At 42.5% G+C, this 22,753-nt stretch overlaps 1 protein-coding gene across 1 annotated transcript in view; it reads right to left on the bottom strand.

The window, feature by feature from the left end:
* Nucleotides 1–22,753, bottom strand: part of PIBF1 (progesterone immunomodulatory binding factor 1) — a 195,526-nt gene that overhangs the window by 46,610 nt on the left and 126,163 nt on the right. The window contains exon 15 of the mRNA XM_056109817.1: nucleotides 3,184–3,314. Within this exon, the coding sequence (XP_055965792.1) occupies nucleotides 3,184–3,314 (131 nt within the window). The remainder of the gene's footprint in view (nucleotides 1–3,183; nucleotides 3,315–22,753) is intronic.

The following is a 22,753-nucleotide window of genomic DNA, read 5'->3' on the forward strand; positions in this document are numbered from 1 at the left end:
ACTGTCCAGCCTCTGGAGGATGGTGGCACAGGCCAAGGCACGAAACCTATTCCCACCTGGGTTGGCCCAGCACCGGTAACCTACTGCAGGGACCGGACGCATTTCTGCCAAAAGCCACTGGGCTTCGAGATTTGTTTCTGAGTCTCTGGGATCATGGCCATTATGCAGTTCCATCAGGAACCAAAGAGGCCTTGCCTCCAGTTATACAGCTGAGCCGGAGGTGGTTTGTGGGTGTGTTTCCCACATACCTAACTTTTGGTCGTTTACTTTCTTGGTAAACTTTGCCCCAAGTTTTTGGGGTCTGGCCAAGGCACAGCAGCAATTTTGGGTATCTGGAAGTCTGAAGGCGCCATCAGGCTGCTGATGCACTTGCCTTACAGGTTCAGATTGACCTGCTGGCGGCACCATACCCTCTCGGGTCAGTGGATTTTAAGGCAAATACCCTAACCCCTGTACTATGGCTCCAACCCCTGCGAGAACAGTTCTATTATGCAGCCACAGTGCTATATGAATAACACAAAGATTACATGATATTTCTTCTGTTAGTCAGAGGGATTACTACTTTCATTTCCCAGATCAGAAAACTGCTGCTGTAGCATCCACTACCTTCTGCTAGCATAGGTGGCAATTGAAACAAACACTCATTTACTTTCCGTTAAGTTAAGTTCCTCACTAATAAGAGCCAGATTCAAATTCCTAACAGCCACATTTAGCTGGTGATGACCATGCTACTTTCACAGATGGGGCATATTTTCATAAGTACAGAAACTTTCATTGAATAACAAAGGTTTAGAGTTTTACTGACTTGGGCTGATTCAAAACTAAATACAAAATAAAAAGACAAAACTAGATACTCAAACAAACAAACAAATTAGATACTGAACAGACTGGGACTTAACCTATTCAAGAGCCTTTTAAAATCAATTTTATGATTTATTATAGACTATATAGAAGAAGAGAAAAGGCACACTCGCCTATGTACGTCACTTGGCTCTAATAGTGAATCACTAGGGCCTTATTGTGGGGATTTTTGAGCCACGCCTTGTGGTGATCGGGGGCTACTCTTGGTTCTGTGTTCAGGAGTAATTCCTGACAGTGCTCAGGAGACCAAAATGGTGCTGGGGATTCAAACTGGTCTGTGTGATACAAGAAAAGTGCCTTAGTCCCTCCACCTCCTCTACAGTCCCCAAAGTTCCACTTTTATTTATTTATTTATTTTTGGTTTTTTTTGGATCACATCCGACGATGCACAGGAGTTACTCCTGGCTTTGCACTCAGCAATTTCTCCTGGCAGTAGTGGGGGACCATATGGGATGCTGGAAATCAAACCCGGGTCGGCTGCGTGCAAGGTAAATGCCCTACCCGCTGTGCTATCGCTCCAGCCCCAAGCTCCACTTTTTTTTAAAAAATTTTTTTATTAGTGAAACACCATGAGGTACAGTTATAGACTTACAAATTTTTGTGCTTGGGTTTCAGTTATACAATGATCAGGTACCCATCCCTCCACCAGTGCCCGTCATCCATCACCACGGGTCCCAGCATCCCCCACTCCCCATTCCCCCGTCCCATCCTGCCTCTGTGGCAGGGTATTCCCCCTTGTTCTCTCTCTCTTCTTTTGGGTACTGTGTTTTGCAAGAGAGGCATTGAATGGCAATCATGTTTGGTCTATAGACCACTTTCAGCATGCCTCTCCCACCCTGGGAGGGTCCTCACGGCACCCTTTATTTGGTGCTCTCTTCTCTATCTGCCAAGCTCCACTTTTAACTACTTGTTTATGTTAGTTTTTAAACTTCTCTTAGTTACATTAATTAAAAAAATTATCCCTTAATCAGAATAGAACATAGGGAGACAGTAGAGCATAATGGTTAAAAATAGAAACTTAGCAAATGGTTCCAAATCCCAGTTTTGGCCGTACTTAGCACAAAGCTGTCTGTTTCGGGTACTATGATGCTTAATTACTCTTACGTTGAATTTATTCACCTTTATAATTCTCTCCTATAGGTATCATTTCCACCTGTACTAATATACAGTTTCAGTTATCATCATATCCCATGAAATAAATATCTGAATCAGCTTATTTGAAGGTAATTGTGAGCCCCTTTTTCCTGTTAAATTTTTATGTATTTTTCCTCCTCTTCATGCTTATAAAAGTTTTCAATGGCAAATTTAACAATTTTAATTTCCATCTACTTCTATGCCTTCAGTTTTATAAATTAATAATTGAACAACTTTTTATCATCTGAAAATCATATAACTAAGTCACTAACCAAGTCACCCATGAAATAAAACCTTTTAACTTAAACCTAGTAGTGTTCTGATATTGCAATTTAAAGGACTAAAATGATAAGATAGACAAACAGGTAAAAAATTTGAAAGATTATTAAATGGGGCAAATCTTTTGCCTCCGGTGCTGTGTGAGAAAACACTTTCAATCTAAAGAGGTGGAAGGAATTTCATGCATTTAGATTTAGGTAATTTATGGGTTACTTCACGTAAATGGTCAGGGGAAGAAAAAAAAATCTTAAAATTCTTTGGCAAAGTCAACAAGAATCTAAGTAAATGTGCATGTTTTATTTGTCTAAAAAGTCATTTTGGGGGCTGAGCAGATAACTCAGAGGTCTGGGGAGAATGAGTTGGCTGCAGGAGGCCCAGGTTTGATCCCTGGAACTGCATGGTCCTCTGAGCGCTGCCTGGAACTGCACCTGACCTCTGATGTAGGAGTAGATCTGAGTCCCAGCAGACCTACCTTGCCAGCAATAGCACCTGTGCCAGGACGCCTTATTCATATACGTATGTATGGCTTTGCTGAGTCCATGCTAAGACTCTCGGCCATAAGGTGGAATGTGGACACTCAAAGCCATGAGGCCTAGATTTCTTAGGAGAAATTTAAACCTGCTACACTCAACACAGCCTTATTATTAAAACTTTTTCGGGGCTGGAGCAATAGCACAGTGGGTAGGGCGTTTGCCTTGCACGCGGCCAACCCAGGTTCAATGCCCAGCATCCCATATGGTCCCCTGAACACCACCAGGGGTAATTTCTGAGCGCAGAGCCAGGAGTAACCCCTGAGCATCGCCGGATGTGACCCAAAAAGCAAAAAAAAAAAAAAATCTTTATAATTTGTTCACATCTATACTCTGCTTACAACGGATAATTCAAATGAAAGATGTGTAGACGATATACCTGACATCCTTCTCAAGCTGGGTGATATTCTCCTTCAGTGAATCAATCTTCGAATCTCTCTGACGCACTGACTCGATGAGGTACCGGTAAGGCTGCTGGGCTTGGTTTAGCAGAGAATTGGCCTGGTCAAGCTAAAAACAAGAGCAATTTCATTACAATACCCCATTTTACCAGAAATCAAAATAATGCAAAATGCTCTAGTAAAGATACAGGACGGAACTTTCCATTCCATGCATCCCTGAAAAGGTTTTCCTGAATAAATTTGCATGCTTGAAAATTAAAACGTGCGGGGAGAGAGCACCAAGGGCTAGTGAAAGTGCTCTGCCCGAGAGAGATCGGGGTTCAACCCTGGGATGGCACAGTCCCCCCACAACACTGCAAGCAGAGACCCCAAGCCACTCACTGTGAGCAGCCTCTGAGCATTGCCATGCGTGGCCCCCCTACCCAATTCATCAATATAGGGGCACAATGGGTAAGTGCGGTGAGCACGGGACTTCTCCAGACTATCTTATGACTGAAGCGAACGGTGATTCTTCATAGTGATGATGATCATATTAATAGTATTAATAATAATGAATATATGAATATATATTATATATATTTGTGACAAATAAGGCTAGGAAAAATGGGCCAGGAAGTCTGGTCAATGGTTGGAAGCTTGCCACGAGAGGGTGTGTGTGTGTGTGTGTGGGGGGGGGGCAAAGGGCAGTTAGACAGTATGACAATAATAGATGGAAACAATCATTTTGGATAGGTATTGAGTATTGAAAGTAGGTAAAGGGATATACCTGATAACCTTTCAGTATCTGTATTGCAAACCGTAAGGTCTAAAGGAGGGAGGGAGAGAGAGGGAGGGGGAGAAGGGGAGAGAGGGAGGAAGGAAGGAAGGAGAGAGAGTGAGAGAGAGAGAGAGAGAGAGAGAGAGAGAGAGAGGGAGGGAGGGAGAGGGAGGGAGGGAAGTGGCCACCATAGAGGTAGGCTGTGGTGGGGATGGGAAGGAAACTGGGAAGTGTACACGGGTGAAGGTATAGGGATTGGAACATTACAACTGAAACCCAATCATGAACAACTTTGTTAACTGTATATCTCACTGTGCTTCAATTACAAAACTTAAAAAAATATATATTGCTATCATTTTCTTGGGATGGGCCTACACACACATCCCCCCCACCCAAGTTTAGCTTCTTTACTTTATCAATTTTTTGATTATTATTAAGTCACCATGAGATATAATTACCAAGCTGTCCATGATTGGGTTTCAGTCATATAATTTGCAACACCCATCACTTCACCAGTGTACATTTCTCACCACCGATGTTCCCAGTTTCCCTGCTTCTGGTCCCCACCCCCCAGCCTGCCCACCTGCCCCCCACCCCTTTCCTCTCGCTCATTATGGTGTGTGGGCTGGAGCGATAGCACAGTGGTAGGGCGTTTGCCTTGCACGCAGCCAACATGGCCGACCCGAGTTCGATTCCTCCGCCCCTCTCGGAGAGCCCGGCAAGCTACTGAGAGTATTCGATACGCCAGACACAGTAACAACAAAGTCTCCAATGGAGACGTTACTGGGTGCGCTCGAGCAAATCGATGATCAACGGGAGGGCAGTGACAGTGACAGTGACATTATGGTGTGTGGTACAGGTACTGTAAGGTTATGATGTATATCCCTTTACCTACTTTGAGCACTCAATTCTTGTCCAGAGTGATCATTTCCAACCATCGTTGTCACAGTGGTCCCTTCTCTGTCCTAGCTGCCCTCTCCCTCTTCCCCCACTTGCGACAGGCTTCCAACTGTGGGTCAGGCCTCCTGGCCCTCATTTTTATTGTCCCTGGGTAATAGTCTCATACTGGGGCCCACACACATTTCAAATCAAGGGCTGATGTGAGAGAATGTGACATAAAAATGCATTTCTTCTGAGCTGGAGAGGCAAGATGGCTGGTGAGGCGCTTGGCTTGCATGCAGCTCACGTTCTACTCTGCACTACATTGCCAGGAATGACTCCTGAGTGCAGAGTCAGGAGTCAGCCACAGTGGGTGTGGCCCCCAAACCAAAGAAAACAAAGTAATTGCTATTCATGAGCTAAAAATAAAACTCTTTTATTCAAGCTTAATTTCTACTCAAAATGATATAATCACATCATAATTTAATATTTTTTCATGGCTTTACGTTTTCTATGTTTGAAATTTATATTTATTTATCTAAGTCACTATGCATAATTTTTTTTTTCTTTTTGGGTCACACCTGGCGATGCTCAGGGGTCACTCCTGGCTCTGCACTCAGGAATCATTCCTGGTGGTGCTCAGGGTAACAGATGGGATGCTGGGAATTGAACCTGGGTCGGCTGCGTGCAAGGCAAACACCCTACCCGCTGTGCTATCGCTCCAGCTCCTCACTAAGCCTAATGAACTAAAAAAGAACCGGTTAAAATAAAAATAAAATGTTTACTATTTTAATCACTTTAAAGAATGCCATCCAGAGATATTGAGTACATTCACCTTTTGTACAGTTACTACTATTTTGTGGTAGTTACTACTACTATTTTCAGAAAATTTCAGTGCCACAGAAACTGTACAAAGTTAGCAAAACACTCTGCCTTGCGTCCCCCCCAGCCTCCTCCTGTTTCTTGCAGGTGTCAGTATTCTACTTTAGGAAATTGCTTCCTGTAGCTCTTGCATATAAGTACAATCATATTATCTGTCATTTTGGGTTTGTTCGCTTCATTTAACATGATGATTTCAAGGTTCATCCATGTTATGCTATGTATTAGATCTCCCTCCCTTTTTAAAAATTTTATTTTATTTTTATAAAGTTGTTCACAATAATTCATTACATTTAATATTCAAACACCAATCCCATCACCATTGCACCTTCCTACCCACTACTATATTTTGAAAGTTTCCACACCAAATCCCAAATTGTGCCCCCCAAAGCAGAACCGAAACAATTAATTTTGTATTGCTTGTGATGAATAATCCACTAAAAATGGACCAATAAAGTTTCCTCTAGGTAGCACTGTGGCACTGTCCTCCCATTGTTCATCAATTTGCTCGAGCGGGCCCAGAAGCGCCTCCTTTGTGAGACTTGTTGTTATTGTGTTTGGCATATCAAATATGGTTTGGCATATGGTTTGGCATATCGAATATCGAGAGGGGTGGAAGAATCGCACGCTGGTCGGCCCGGCTGGCCGCGTGCGAGGCAAATGCCCTACCGCTGTGCTATCGCTCCTTAGGGCTGGAGTGATAGCACAGTGGTAGGGTGTTTGCCTTGCGCATAGCCAGACCGGCAGAGCTGGATTCGATTCCTCCGCCCCTCTCGGAGAGCCCGGCAAGCTACCAAGCGTATCTCGCCTGCATGGCAAAGCCTGGCAAGCTACCCATGACGTATTCAATATGTCAAACACAGTAACAACAAGTCTCAAGATGGAGACGTTACTGGGCCCGCTTGAGCAAATCAATGAACAATGGGAGGACAGTGTATACAAGTTTCCTTAGAGGAAAGTATGTGAAGATTGTTGTATTTCACCCTGGAACCATTAAGCCCTTTTACAAGAGATTACTAACATGTTTGTTAAATTCCATCAAATATTGTGTGCTACTCTTGGTACATCTGTTCTTCCTCCCTTTTTATGGTTCAATAATATTCCATTGGAGGATTACAATGCATTTTACCTATTCATTAAATCTATGGATAGATACTTGGGTTGTTTCCACTTCCTGGTCATGATGACTAACGTTGACATGAAATATGAGTCCTTGTCTTCAGTCTGCCTAGAAGAGTGAAGTAGGTGGGCCATGTAGTATTCGACTATCTCACTCTCACACTTCTTTCTCCCGCCAGAACTGAATCCAGGCCTCGACAGATGCAAGACCCGACATTACTTTGTCAAGGAGCTGGTCACTGCCCCCCTCAGCAGCTGCATTGTTCCACAGTCAGATCCCAAATTTGTTTCTACCTTTCCTGCATCCTCTCCCATAGCTACTTCATGCACTACTGGCCATTTGTGATGCCTCTATTGGAGAAACATCTATTCATGTCTTTTGCCCACATCTTAATCAGATTGTCTGCTTCTTTTGGCTTTTGCTGAGTTACAGGCATTCTTTATGTATCCTATATAACGGAGATTGTACATGCGATTTGCAAATACCCTTATCTTTCCTGAGCATTGACTTTTAACTCTTTTAATCATGTCCTTTGATCACAACGGGTTTAAATTTTGATGAAGTTCAACCTAGCCTCCCTTCTTGGTGTAATAGTATTTTTAATTTAATTTTATTGGGGGTGTGGTGCGGTTCTTTGGGAGGTGGGGTGGGGGGACACCAAGGCCATGTCAGACAGTGCTATGGAGAGGGGATGTGGTTCAACCTAGGGGATTGAACTCACGTTTTAAGCATGTGCTCCACCTTTTGAGCTATTTCTCTAGAGCCTTCCTTTGTAATGGTTACAAGACTGCTACTAAGTCAATGTACCTCAGTTCAATTAAAATAAAAATCGAACATTATCAGTTTTTGACTGATATAAAAATGCTAAAAAAGTTTCTGCATGGTATATATGCTTACAAATTACTGCTGTTTTCCCCCACTGAATTTAATTAATTTTTTTTGTTCTGGTTTATTTGGGAGGCACCCCCACCTGTGCTTTGGGCTTATTCCTGCTAAACTATGTTCCCAGCACCCAAATATTCTTCAGGGGAAAAAATATCTTCATCTTAGCAGAGCACAGCAGAGAGCTGGGAAAACCCACAGTACTGCTGAATGTACCTTCAAACTCCTCCCAATTTTCTTTCCTTCATCTAACCTCTATAAATGTTCACAAGCTCAAATGCTGTTTTTCAGCTAAGAAATGATTTATGTTTACTGCAGGGAATGGGGACACACCCTAGGGTGGGTGAGGGACTACTTCTGACTCTGTGCTGGAGAGTTGCTCCAAGTGATGCTCAGGGGCCATTTGTGGTACCTGGGGATGGATGGACCGAGGTCTCCGCTACACAAAACATGGACACAGCCATGGGGTGGCTCTCTGGCTGCTGCTTAAAGTGAAGTACACTTACTAGAGCCACATGTAGAACTTTTTATTACTCTCTAAACATATCACTTGGACTCTGCAGTGAATTCTGGAAGACGGAGCTTGCTGGAGATTTCTCCAGACCCTGAGTCGATATGATCCCACCAGGGCACCTCAGATGGCGCGGGTGTCCTCTCTCCGCCCACTCCAGAAGAACCTCTTGTGTCCACAACTTCTAGGAGAAAAACGCAGGTACTCGGGAGCAGGGAATGAAGACTCCAGGCCACACGGCGGCGGGGACAGTTCATCCCTTTCCGTCTCCTGCCCTCTCGGGTTCTGGTTGTCACGCCCACGAACTGGGAATCTGGGCGATATTTAAGTGCATCACCAGCCTTGATCCAGAGACTCCCAAATAAATCTCAAAGTGGATTGGAACCCTATAGAAGTCTCTGGACCCCATGATATCCATAAATATTCATAATAAGCAATAGAAAATAAATTATCTAGCATCTGTCCCTGGCAGGCAGGCAGGCTTGGATCGTGGTGGGAAAATTTCAAATAAGGTGGTGGGAAGGTTTAATGGCGGTGGTGGGACTGGTGTTGAAATAGTGAATGTCAACAACCTTATAAAATAAAATTAAAAAACTAAAAATAAATAAACCTATCACTTAACAGATGTTTCCTCTCCTGTTTCCATTCATGTAACGCATATAAGCCGCAGTCAGAAGTTGAAGGTAAGCACATGAGGAGGGCAGCAGGATACTTAGAGTGGGAAGCAGAAGGAATCAAGGACAGAATGAATCACTGTTAGAATGACCAATAAGGAAGCCCGGGTTAATGCAGAGAAAAGTGAAGGCAGGAGGTGGCTGAGCAATTGTGGCAAGTATATCTGGTTGCAGCTTGAGGAGTATTTTGTAAAGGTTCTTTAAATGATTTATCTAAATTGCATTCGAAAAGTTTCCCATGGTTATACTGAGTATAATCTAGAAAAATAAATTCCTCAAGGAAGAGGAAATGAATAGTGAAAGAAAAGAAGACTTCCTTCTGGAGACACAACTCATTACAGTGAAAGCAGAGACATAAAGGAAAAATACCATGAATATTTTCTATAGTTTGGGTTTTAGTGTTCTTTTTTACTTGCTTTGAAAACCATCCTTTAAAATCTATTACAATATCACTGGAATCTTATTACTCTACTAAGTTACTTTATGGACATTCAAATAAGCAGTTGGAAAAAAAAAACTAAGTTCCACTTACCTGTATAACCAGTTTCACTAGTCAATTAAATCAAACAATTGCCTTTACTTTTGTTTTCACAGAAATGACCCTAACTGAGTAAACTGAACTGACAAGTTGCTTTGTGTTTCAAAGTGCAAATAGTTTGTGTGTGTGTGTGTGTTTGTGTAGGATGGCAGGGAAGGATCACGGGAAATTATAAATTATACTTAGCTGTAGTGTTGAATGAGCTTTGTTTAAAACTTACCAAATCTCATTTCAATTACATAAAGCTATAATAGCAGTCATTCATCTGAATCATTTTAGTTGTTTTTTTCTTATGATGGCAATTATATGCATAGTATTTTCATTATTTTAAATAAAATTCAGGACAAAAAAAGCAAATTACTTTGAAAAGGATATATAAGAGGGGACAGAGATGAAACAGTGGGTAGGGCAATAGCCTTGCACTCGGCCCACGTGGGTTCGATCCCTTGTACTGTGAAAGGTCCCCCAAGCACTGCCAGGAGTGATCCCTGAGCACCTTAGGGTACAGCCCCCAAGTAAAACAATGCAAAACCAAACTCCAAAAGAAACAAAAAAGAGAGAGATATAATATAGAGCCAACACACTCCTGCCTCTCTGGATGATGAAAACTACAGTGCCGGCAGTTTTAATAATATACTTTCTTGGTGAATGTTTGTAAGCCTGTAAAGCAAATGTGTTTTATATCGTCATGAAAAAAAGTATGTACCTATTTTGAAAAGTGCTACTACTTTCTATTTTTGAAATAAATGTGATTTAAATTTAATAGAAATTCAATTTAGTTCCTCAATATGCTTTTAAAATATCTGAATGGCCACAGAGATAATAGAGAGTGTAAGGTTTGTATGATCCCAGTTTAATCAGCAGCACTTCTGGGAGTGACCCAGGAGAAATGCCGGGTGTGGTTCCAAAGCCCAAAATGAAATAATAATAAAAAAAAAGCTTTCTGCAACTATAATAATTAGTATTCAAAAGTTTCACAATTATTCACTTTGCCTATTGTTAGTAATCTTTTCCTTATAGGAAAGCCTTAGTAATTAGTGACTCAGGAATCATATACGTAATGAATGACTCAGGGCTAAACTCATGACACAACATTTTATTGAATTGTTATTCCTCCTTTGTTCCTATACACTATACATGATTCATAGAAACGCAACACTGGGGTGAAACACGCACGCTAGGCCTTCTGCTGCCGAGACACTATCCCAGCTTCATCGTGATAAATTTTGATTCGCAGCCCAATTTAACTCACACTTGAGTGCTAATCTAAAAAAAAAAGTGTTAAAATTCATAAAAACATATAAAGGTGTTGACATTTTCTTCATCAAAAAAATACAGGTTTTATCCCCCGTCTTATTGAGTTACTCTCAAGGAAACTTCTAGAAATGGAACTCTTTTTCTAAAAAGTGAGGGACAAAATGCAGCCCTGATATATCGAACTTAATGTAGAGTAGTTTTCTGGGTTTTATATATATGTGTGTGTGTGTGTGTGTGTGTGTGTGTGTGTATCATATGAGAGATTTCCAATCACCCAGTTTGCCTAATCTTTCTGATCATGTCACAGAATGGTAAACATCTCTAGAGATCCAACATGAGCAGCCCTGCCCTGTCTTTTCATTCGAAAGCAGTAATTTCCAAACTGAGCCACTCATTCAAAAGGACAGGAAAAATGTGAATGATAATTTAGGAGCCGCATCTCAATCCTATTGAATGTGAAGCACCTAAAGGTGCTCAGAAGATCCTTTTAAATCTGTGCTCAGGGAGTAGCTCCTGGAAGTGCATGGGGAATCATCTGTTGCCGGGGACCAAACCTAGGCCTCCTGCAAGCACAGCACATGCTCTAGCCCACTGAGCATCTCTCTAGTCCTAAAAGTACGTTTTAATCACTGCCAAGGTAGAAAAACGGGGGGAAGGGCAACTGGCTGAATTCAGGTAGAAGATGACAATAAGAGATAGAAGGAGAGAGGAAAAACGAGCAAAGAAAGAAATTCTGCAACAGCTACAATATCTCCATACAGCTTTGTCATAGATGGAGCAGGCTGAGAAGAGAATGATGGCAATTAGGAAGCCTTCAGTGAAGGCAGTGTTTGGTGAATGATAAGGCTGAGTGTTGGGTAAGAAGAATGGGGCCGGCAGGAGGGACCTGGTGGATCGGAAAATTATGGAGAGTTTATGAGTCTGGGCCTAGTCATAGTACAAACAAAGTCTAGATTAACTAGGATGAATGAACTGGGAGAGCTGGAAGAGCAGGAGATTAGAGTCAGTGAAGAGAATTTTTGAGTTTGGGGCGTTTTAAATTTGGGTATCAGAGCTACCCCTGAGAAATTCATTTCAGTGTGGTTCAATTGTCTAATAATGCTGGATTGGGTTGGGGAGGGGATGGATCTTCTAATAGCTCTTCGATGAAGGGGGAAAAAAAGTGATTCATGAATTACCAAGGCACAGCCAATTGGGTAAAAAATTTAAAAAACTATCTTATTTGTTTGAAGTATAAACAGGATATAACTTATTAAAAATAAGTCCTTGTTTTCCCTTACTGCAACGGTGTTTGGCATTTATTACACACACACACACACACACACACACGCACACACACACACATACACATTCTTATAAACAGGCATTTGAACCTATAAAAAGTATGGTTAAAAGAACAATTTCTAACATATTGTCCAGGATCCATGGATTGGATTTCTTATCCCCAGAATAAGCTGTAACAAAGGCTTCTTGGTTTAAGCACTTGGCAAGGTTAGACAGATTGCTGTCACTACAATAAAAGCAAATGTTCTGTCCATGTCACAAATCAACCCTTCTGAGTAGACAAATACATTTCATCATGATGAGAATAAGAGTGTTGCATTCTATGTAACACCACATCAGAACCTTAAAATACAGTTCAGAAAAGCAACAATAATAATTTACCCCCGTTAAAGGCCATTTCGGTTGCTGTTTTTAGACATGTTCACATATTACCTATGAACGCTGTTTATTTCAACAGCCGCCTGGCTTTGTCTTCCTCAGGAAACTGTAGCATGCATCACTAATTTAATTAGGCCTCATCTCCAGTTACTCTATGTCATGTGCAGCCACAAAACGGACAGTAATTTCGAGAGACGTGAAAAAAGCACGACATACACACACAACAAACACACTGCCTCCTTGGAATTCTCTTGTTAAAAATAAGCAAGCCGGGGGCTGGAGTGATAGCACGGCGGGTAAGGCATTTATTTGCCTTGCACGTGGCTGACCTGGGTTCGATTCCCAGCATCCCATATAGTTCCCAGAGCACTGCCAGGAGTAACCCCCGTGCATCGCTGGGTGTGACCCAAAAAGCAAAAAAAAAAAAAAAAAAACAAAAAAAAAGTAAGTCCTGCTACCTAGGTGAGAGTAACTCATGTTTATTTTTTTTAATTTTATTTATTTATTTATTTTTATAATTTATTTCTTTATTGAATCACTGTGGGAAAAGTTACAGAGCTTTCGGGTTTAGGTCTCAGTCATGTAAGTATCAAACACATTTCCCTTTACCAATACTTATTTTTAACCGTGAACCCCAATAGAACCCCACCTCCCACCCCTCCCAATTCCTGTGTGGCAGATGAGTTCTAGTTAATACTCTATCTACTTTGACTAGATACATTGTTTCTGATAGAAGATGCACAATTATTGTTTAGAGTTTATGACCCCCCTCCCCCCAATCAGATATGCTGAAACAGCGTTGTGAAATGATTTGCTTTCTACAGCTGGGTTTAAGAATAAAATGATGTCTGGTTTTGGATTTCTGCTATTTTACTTATTAACCCTGGAAGTATTTCTACTGAAAGTCAGATAATTAAGAGATTGGTTTCTGTGCTCTGGAGTCGTGGCCGTGCCGGAGAGCCGCTCGTGGGGGGCAGCTGGCGACCTCGGTCGGGCGTGAAGGACGGCCCAGAACGCCCCCCTTCCCATGAGGTCCCTGCCGCTCCCACCACCCCCGGCTCAAACCTGCTGTCCACAAGGCTCCCGTGCGGCCACCATCTTTCTTTCCCGAGAGGATTGGGCGAATGGAGCAACACCCTTTCCCCTCTGGGCAGGCATACTGGCGCGGTTGCTCCAAGCGGGTGGCTCTCTGTGCTAAGTCCTTGTGCCTCCGGGGGCCATGGCCGTGCCGGAGAGCCGCTCGTGGGGGCAACTGGTGACCTCGGTCGGGTGTGAAGGACGGACCAGAACGCCCCCCTTCCCATGGAGTAACTCATGTTTAGACTGGGGGTGGGGGGCTATCTTCTCTGGGGGAGGAGTGGGGTGGGGTGGAGAGGGGTTCTACTAGCTGCAAGTACTGCCAAACTGCACGAGATAAGGGGGCCAAGAATCCCTCTCCGGAAAATGAGCCACGGTGATGGTTCCCCGCCAACCTCTCCTTTTCTCCTATCTCTTCTCCAGAGTTCTCTGATTTCATTCCCTTTCTCTTCTTTCTTTGTTACAGCAGTTTTAAGTTTACAGCAAACTGGAGTGAATGTACGGTGTCCCTGCAGACTCACTGCTCTCCCCAACTTCACAACTTGTTCCCCCCTCATGTCCCCGGAAGCCTCAACATCTGTGACACACATAGATGATGAAACAAAATGAACATGCTTATCACCCGTGATCCATTGCTTCTGTTCAGTTTACGCTAGGAATCGTGCGTTCCATGGGCTCTGACAAATGTCTAACGCCCTGTGCCCATCACTAGAGTGTGATTATCACGAGCTTTCACCCTCTCACCCTCCTGAGCACAGCCTGTTGAGTACTTTCCCCGAAGGCCTTTGGCAATCAACGAGTTTCACTCATTTCCATAGTTCCATCTTTTGGAGACCTCAGAGGTGGAAGACTACAGTAGGTGGCTCTCCAGACGGTTCCTGCTGTTTCTGTTGAGTTTTGTTTGGGGGCACAGTGTTTTTCCTGCATCTGTGCTCAGAGTGAACCCCTGGTGGTCCCTGGGGGAGCCACATATGGTGGTGGGCATTGAACAGGGGCAGCTGAATGCAAGGCAGGAGCTTTACCTTCTGGGACATCTTGTCTTTGGTGTTTTGAAAAGCTACTTTTTCTCCCCCTGCTGTCTTTTTTTTTCTTCCCCTATTAAATGTTACAAAACATAATGTTTTGTAACTAAAAAGTAAGCCACTCACCACTTAGGAAATGTTTCAATAAAACTTATTTTATTCTGAGCTTAATAAATATTTTACAATTGAGAACACTGAAGTCCAGAGAAATAATTTATCCAAGTTTACAAAGCTAGTGGTGAATAGAAATGAGATTTTATTTTATTTTTGGTTTTAGGAACACACCCAATGGTGCTTGGGGACTATGCCTGCCAAAATACTTGGGGGTTGCTCCTTGTGACACTTGGGGGACCAGTGGTGCCACTCCTGTATGTAAACCACATGTTCCAGAGCTGGAGCAACAGTACAGTTGGGTAGGGTGTTTGCTCTGCATGCAGCCAACCTGGGTTCTATCACTGGCACCACATAAGGAGTGATCCCAGAGTGCAGAGCTAGGAGGAGGTCCTGAGCACAGATGGGTGTGGGTCCCCCATCCCCGCCCCCCAATATAAAAAAATTAAAAAAAATCATACGTTCCAGTGTTCCAGTCATTTGAGCTACTTCCTGGCCAGAAATGAAATTTTAAAACTTCGAGTCTGGCCCCAGAATCAAGTCTTCAGCCAGTATTTGTTATTGTCTTTTCACTAATAGAAAGAAAGCGGTATTATGTAAGGCTGGCACAGAAACGAGGAGATAAAGGAGAAGAAAATCTGTTCCACATTGCTCTCCGAGTGATTTCACACCAGGGGTGACAGCACTTGAAGAAGGAAAAAGAAATACAGAATAGAAAAGTTACCAAGAAGATGTGCGACACAGGGTGAGGGTCTTCACTGGGTTGTGAAAATAATTTTAGATGCACATTAGCTGTCCATGCACACATATGGACAAGCAGATCGAGACACGTGTGTGGACTGGGTATCAATGTGAGATGTGCATCTTGCTTTATTTTGGGTGTTCTCTTTTTGGTTTTGGAGCCTCAGTGGACAGTGCTCTCAGGCTGCTCTTGGTTCTCTGCTAAGGGAATGGCCATGTGGAGGCACCGGTCAAACCTGGGTCCCCCCCCCGATGCTTTTCACTATAGCTCATGCCCACTGAGCGACCTCTCGAACCCCAACAGTAATTCTGATTTTGTTAACAGTCAAAATTTGTAATAAGGTATTGTCGCAATTGTTAAGCAATGTTTATCTTTATTATCTTGACACATGATACTGCTCAATTTTTATTTTTTTAATACCCTGACTCAACAAGGTGAATTTTATTAATAATTTATGTTTTCTAAATACAAAAATCTAGTTAATTTGAAGTTTTTATTAGCTTTAAAATATGTGGCGGTGTTTCATACTTTCCATAAAATAATTAGTCCACATGCAAGGAAATACACTTTTATGTTTGAGAAGGGCAACTGATCGATTCCTCCTTGGAATTGCTGTTTTCTTGCCAAGCTATTCTTTAAAGAAATTACACTATCATAAAATTCTTGCCATATTCTATTAAAATTTAATAGGAAAGTTCACTGAAATATTTTCAGATGGGCAAAGTATTATTTACTCTAATTCTGGAACTAGTTCTTTAAAACAAGCCAAGTTTATCAATATAATACCTATTTTATCAACACTGTTGCCAGCAGCAGAGAAAGAAGTGAAAGAGGACAAAAATGCCCCCTCTATTTACTGAGTGATTAATATATGGCATGAGTGTGCTAAGTGCTTATCTTAGATTGGGTTATCAGTAATTCCTGGGGCAAACATGTATATAGTATTGTGAAATTCAGGTTTACAGATGATAAATAACGCCTAAGTCATTCAAGCCTGTCTGTCTAACTTGGAAACCCATGGTTTCAAATTCCAATGATAAAGTTAAATATGATTAAATGCTACACACATGTAAATATTTTGTACATTCATAATCTTTTTATTGCTCATCTTAGCTCTTGGTTTTTCCCATTCCCTCTGAAAAAAAGAGAGAGAGAAGAAAATAACTTCATAGAGTATTTTTAAGAAAGGTTTAAGTTTCTGCTAATAATTTTACCATGAAACGATTTTTTTTCTTATGGGTGTGGTATATATGAAAAGAAAGCTGGTATATATGCTATTATGGCTTCATACCTGATGAAAAGCATGTGGCTGGGTCTGATATACTGGGTTTTATTTCCTTTTCGTATGAGTAGCTCTGATTTTGGTCCTCTCTTGGCCTTCTTTGTTGGAACTTCCAATTCGATTCAGGTTCATTCTAGCGTCCTTCACTTCTTTGATACATTCTGACCCGTCCAAACCAGAAATTAATCCCTCAAGAGATTTCTACTTACCATCTACTGGCAACAAGCATTGTGCTACGTGGTGGGGACAAAGACCAAGACAGTTCTGCTCCTTAAAAGCTTACAGCAGTCTGGGCTGGAAAGACTATGCTCAGGGCTGCGTGCATGCTGTGACACAGACAAGGATAGAAGAAACCAAGAGATGAGAGCGTGTGAAAGCATGAAACAGGGTGCTTGGAGAACTGTATGCAAAACACAAGAAGTTATGCACAGGTATTGATAGTGAGAGCAGATAAGAGCAAACTGGGTGACAGGCTGGAATTGGATAATGGAGGCTTAAATATCCTCTTAACATAGATATCTCTACGGGAGAAAAAAATTCACATTTTGAAAGAGTTTTTCAGCAACAAGGTGGAGGACTAAAGTAAAGAGAGTAATAGTGGAGTTGGAGAGAGCTTAAGAGACTGCAACGCACGCTTGGCACCCAGGAGGCCTGGGCATCGAGGACTTCCCTGAACCCCTCCACAATGGACTCCTGGACATCTCTCCTGGAGTAGCCCCGTGCTCTTTGGAGCACTGGCAGGTATGGTCCAAACAAAACAAAAACTGGACAGAGGGAGAGAAGGGAGGATGATAGCAGGCAAAATAGTTCTGAAGATAATTCAGAGAGGAGGTGAAAAGAGGCATCGCGCCAGAATAACTGAGTTGATGGACGTTTGCTCTGAGATGTGACGACAAGAGTCAGGCAGACTTGGGTCTCTGGTGTGTGGGGGTGCGAGAGGGCCTGGGGGCTATTCCTGAGGTTCTTGGGTCAGGCTGCCTAGGATGGCTGTCTCAACGCTTGGACCCCGGGATGTGCTGCTCAGGCCCGGAGATAATGGGGGTTACCACCACCGCGGGGCTCTGGGGTCACGAGGGCACAGCAGGTGGTGTGGAGGGGCAAGACACGTGGTGCTGAGGAATGAACTTGGGGCCTCATGCAAATGAGTAATGTGCTCCAGTTCTTCGGGGACATTGTTCAACCCAGGGCTGTCCCTGGCTCCTAGGTTTTTTTGAATCTATTTGTGCGCTTTGAATTCTGAGTATAAGAACTCCCCCTCTTCCCCAATATAAATGATTTATTAAGGCTAAGATACAAAGGGGCTGGAGTGATAGCATAGCAGGTAGGGTGTTTGCCTTGCATGCGGCCGACCCGGGTTCGATTCCCAGCATCCCATATGGTCCCCTGTGCACCACCAGCAGTAATTCCTGAGTACAAAGCCAGGAGTAGTAGCCCCTGTGTATCACCGGGTGTGACCCAAAAAGAAAAAAAAAAGCTAGGATACAAAAAAAGATATATTGTGGGATGGAGAGATAATATACTAGGTAGGGTGTTTGCCTTGCTTGTGACTGATGTGGGTTCGATCCCTGGCAGAATGATCTGTAAAATCTTATCACGCCTAAGGTTGTGTGTTCACGGGCTCACTGGATGGCACTGTCTCATCGCCTGCGTTCAGTGCTCTTGAGCCGCTGTGTGTGGCCTGGATCGGAACGGCTGTTGGCCAAGGGCAGACGGAAGAAGAAACGAGGGCCAGGCCGGTCTATATCAATAGTAGTTTATTCCAATCCTCTTCACTCCTGTCTTTCTCTGCCTCCTTCTCTCCTGGGCCCCAATCTTGGAACCTCTCTCCTTCTGGCTCTGACTCTGGATCTCTGGAGCCCGAGCTCTCTTGCTTCTGACTCCCTTCTACGAGCTTACGTCTTAGTTTATATAGCAGTCACATAAGGCGGTGACATAAAGGTGGGTTGAATACTGACGAATCAACAAAGAGAGGTAAGACCACTCCTCCAGGAGATTAACTCAAGGATAAAATCTCATCTACAGAGATTACTTCAGATTACTAGGAGATCCGCCCAAGGGTGGGATCCCAACAAGGGTGTGTTCTTCCCTCAGTTAGTAATCTACTTAAATAGTTGTAATAAATCTACTTCTAATATTTCTAGCAATGTCATTCTGTATGAGCACAGTAAGAGATAAAACTTAGTTTGGTTCTTCCTGAGAACATCTCACTATACATTCTGCAGTCCTCAGGCCAGGTTAATCTTTCTAGCTCCAGCAGGGTCCTAGTCTCGTCGTTACTTACTTTTGGATCATGACAGCATTTGTCCATGATCATGCCCTCAACTTATAGTTGAGTATCGTGGCTCTTTGGCCTGGCCCATTTCGATGCCAGGGTAGCTCACTGCTTGCCCTGGGTCCATTCAGTCCCTCGTCGGGACCCTGCTTTTGGGGTGCTAGGAACTAAGGGCAACTGAGCCAAGATCAGATGCCCAGGAGTAAATATTATTCGGAGTCAATCAACTCCCAAGTTACAAAGCATAATATTAACTGTCTTCCTGTGTCTACACAGAAAAGATATTGCTTACAATACAAGTTCAGTGTCCTTCGATGGGTGTGACCTGACAAACCTAAGCTACCTGAGGAAGGACAGAAGAGTGTTATCCTACAATGATCCCTGAGTGCAGAGTCAGGGGCCTTAAGCCCTTGAGCACCAACTGGTATGGCCCCAAAACAAAAACAGAAGATATATTAAAGGTGGTCAGAGATGCCACTGACAAGATGAAGGATAACAAAGTAAGAACAGAATTGTGTCAAGACAGAATTCTGGGACATGTCAACATTTGTGGAATAATCACAGAAAAAGCCCATGGGAGACAGAAACAGGGAAAAAAAGTGGTGCAGAGGTATGCAAGACTCATTTATTGGCATGGAAGGAAGCTGTAAATAGAACTAGGGAGAGGAGAGACATGAGAGGATGACGATGAGGAGCAGGTTCCAATGAAATTGATCTAATTCATGCTAACGGCTGGGGCCTCTGGCTTGTAGATGACAGAAAACACAGGTAATCACGAACCATGGAACCATCCCCTACAGAACAATTCTGGTTAGAGGACAGTCCTCTAACTGATAAATTAACTGATAAATTAAACTTCATCCTCTAAAACAAACAAAAACAGGTTTGTGGAATATAAAGTAACAGAACGGGAGACTAACACCCAAGGATAGAAGAGATAAGGACCAGGAGGTTTGCTCCACAGCTGGGAAGCTGACCTCACAAGCTGGGGGAAAAGGCAGCTCAGACAGAGAAGGGGCCACCAAGTAAAGGATGCTTGGAGGACCCTCTAGGGATGGGAGATGCGTGCTGAAAGTAGACTATAGCCCGAACATGATGGCCACTTAATACCTGTATTGCAAACTACAACACCCTAAAGGAGAGAGAGAGTAAAAGGGAATGTGCCTGCCACAGAGGCGGGGGTGGGGGGTGGGATGGGTGGGAGGGATACTGGGAACATTGGTGGTGGAGAATGGGCACTGGTGGAGGCATGGATACTCGATCATTATATGACTGAAACATAAGCACGGAAGTTTGTAAGTCTATAACTGTACCTCACGGTGATTCATTTAAAAAAGAGCAAACATAAAACAGGCAATGTTGTATTTCATCTTAGTGTTATTCTTAAGTTTGGTGTTTTTATGGGGGCTCTGGGTTCAGGGATCACTCCTGGTGTGGCTCGGGGGGGCCGGGGATTGAACCCTGGTCAGATTGGCAAGCACCGGATTCGCTGTACTATCTCTTCAGCACTATAATTGGTGTTCTTAATGGTAAAATAAAAGCCCTGTTTTTAATGAGAAGATTTTAAGTTTCAACGTATGTGACAGACCCACTAAGTCGTACTGGCTTTCACCCTGTCTATGAAAATGGGATGCCTGTCAGAAACTGCTGCCAAGCTCGACAGCAACAAATCTACTCCGACTTGCTTCTCTTACGATTCCAGTGGAAACTTGAGTTTGTCTATTCCTTACAGATCAAATTTAACTGCCATTTAAATACCTTAAAAAATATTACAATGTGATTTAACACTGAAACAAAGTTTGAGTCAGAAGAAAAAGTACAGAAATGTAATTGTGCCAAGAGATTTAAAAAAAAAAATCACTGCCTTAAACTGATGTACACTGTTGAGTTGGTGTGAGGGCGTGGGTGAGGAAAGGGAGGGGCACTGGGGGTGGGGAAGGAGGTGGGTACACTGGTGATGGGTGTGGTGTTGGAATTATGTACATAAAAATATCAATCAGTAAAATAAAATTAAAAAAATAAAATTGCTTTCTAAAAATAAAAATATCAGTGTCTTACATAATGATGATGATGATGATGATGATGATGATAAAAATTTCCAACTGTAGTCTGAAAGAATGTGTGCCTAAAACTGACAGGGAAATCAAAATGTCAAATAAAGCACCTTCTCTTCTTTGAACTGGCAGCATCTGCTACCCTTCCATGCGAGGACACAGAAAAGAATTATAGGGCCCCACACCATACTCAAACACACTGGCAAGAATTACAGACACCATCAAGCAGATGCTCCTTTGGCCATCACTTGTCCTTGCCCGAGCATCTACTAGAAACCCTTCCTATGTTTTTTTTGAAGTTCTAAAGCTTTCAAATGCATATGTTGTATCCTAAGGTAGCTCTGAAGTTTTCCTTATAGCAAATATGTTTCCTGATATTCTGGAGGAATGCGTCCATATTCTCTTAATATGCTTGCTCCATCGAATGAAATGAGCGGTGGAACTTTTCCCATCCATCCTAGGCGCTCAGTGTCTCTTCCACAATGATACTTGTATCAGTGACTACTTTCAAAGTACACACTCAAAAACAATTTCATGATCAATATATGAGCATGTATATTTATATACAAAGATGCATATAAATGTGTGTATATATATAGATGTATGTATGTCTACCTGCAGCAGTAACAATTTAGAAATAGAAAATATTATCTTTGCTATTTTTAATGTATAGATAACACATTAATACATTTTAATGAATAAATAACACATTAAAAATAGCACTTGAAACTTATTTCATACATTTGCTTTTCCACGTTAAGTTTGTGGGGTGCCCCCATGCTGCTCAGGGGCCATGAGGTAAGAAGGATGCAACCTGGGTCTCCAGCATGCAGCCAAGGCACAGTCCTTTGTGCTCTTTCCACAGCCTTTTCATAAAGTTTGGAAATTGACTGAAGTTGGTGGAAGGGCTCCACCAGTGTTCTCCCTAATAATTCAATGTTTACTTTATATGAGTGAGGTACCAAGTCTCACCAAATCAGTGTTGCTAAAAAAACAAATACACCCAACAAACCTTACGTGAACTGGAATAATTTCAGATAATTCAAAAGTGTACAAGGTAAAGATGAGTTGTTTTCACTTTTCCACTCCCAGTTCTAGATATCAGCACTGTTCAATGTTAGAGAATACAAATGGCCTGGGAGGTTCATTTCTTATTCTACCCAAATGGGCTAACATGAGATACCAAGCTCCTGAGTACCCTCATCCATCGTTCCACAGTCAATGGCATGTTTCCTATCCTGTTTCTCTCTTTTCATTTTTAGGGGCCATGCCCAGCGATGCTCAGGGGTTACTGCTCACTCTGTGCTCAGCGATTACTCTTAGTGGGCCCAGGGGGACCATATATGGTACCAGGGTTTGAACCCGGATCAATTACTTCAATTACTTCTGGTAGGGCTCAGGGATCATGTGAGATGCCAGGCATCGAACTCAGGTAAGCCACATGCAAGACAAGCACGCTACCTCTGTGCTACTGTTCTGGTCAGCCTGTTTCTCTTTAAAGAGAAACATCTACACACACTTTTCTGTGGGAGATGCTCTAGGTCCTGTTAATTATTTGCCTGCAATTTTACCTTAATTAAACTCTCTTGACTAATAGTATCTGTCAGTATTGGCATGACAATTAGTTTCAAAAATTTCTTTCCTGATGCATAACAGAAACATAATACACCCCACTACAAACACAATATAATAAAACCAAATAACACAATACACGTTATTTTGCAATTTAATTGAAAAATTATTACTATAGTTTCAATCATGAAAGTTTCAATCATAAAGTTTCAATCATAAAGTTAGTACATTTAGAGCTGGGCTGGAGCGATAGCACA

This window comes from Sorex fumeus, unplaced genomic scaffold (genome assembly GCF_029834395.1).
Source record: "Sorex fumeus unplaced genomic scaffold, SorFum_2.1 ptg000008l, whole genome shotgun sequence".
Taxonomy (NCBI): domain Eukaryota; kingdom Metazoa; phylum Chordata; class Mammalia; order Eulipotyphla; family Soricidae; genus Sorex; species Sorex fumeus.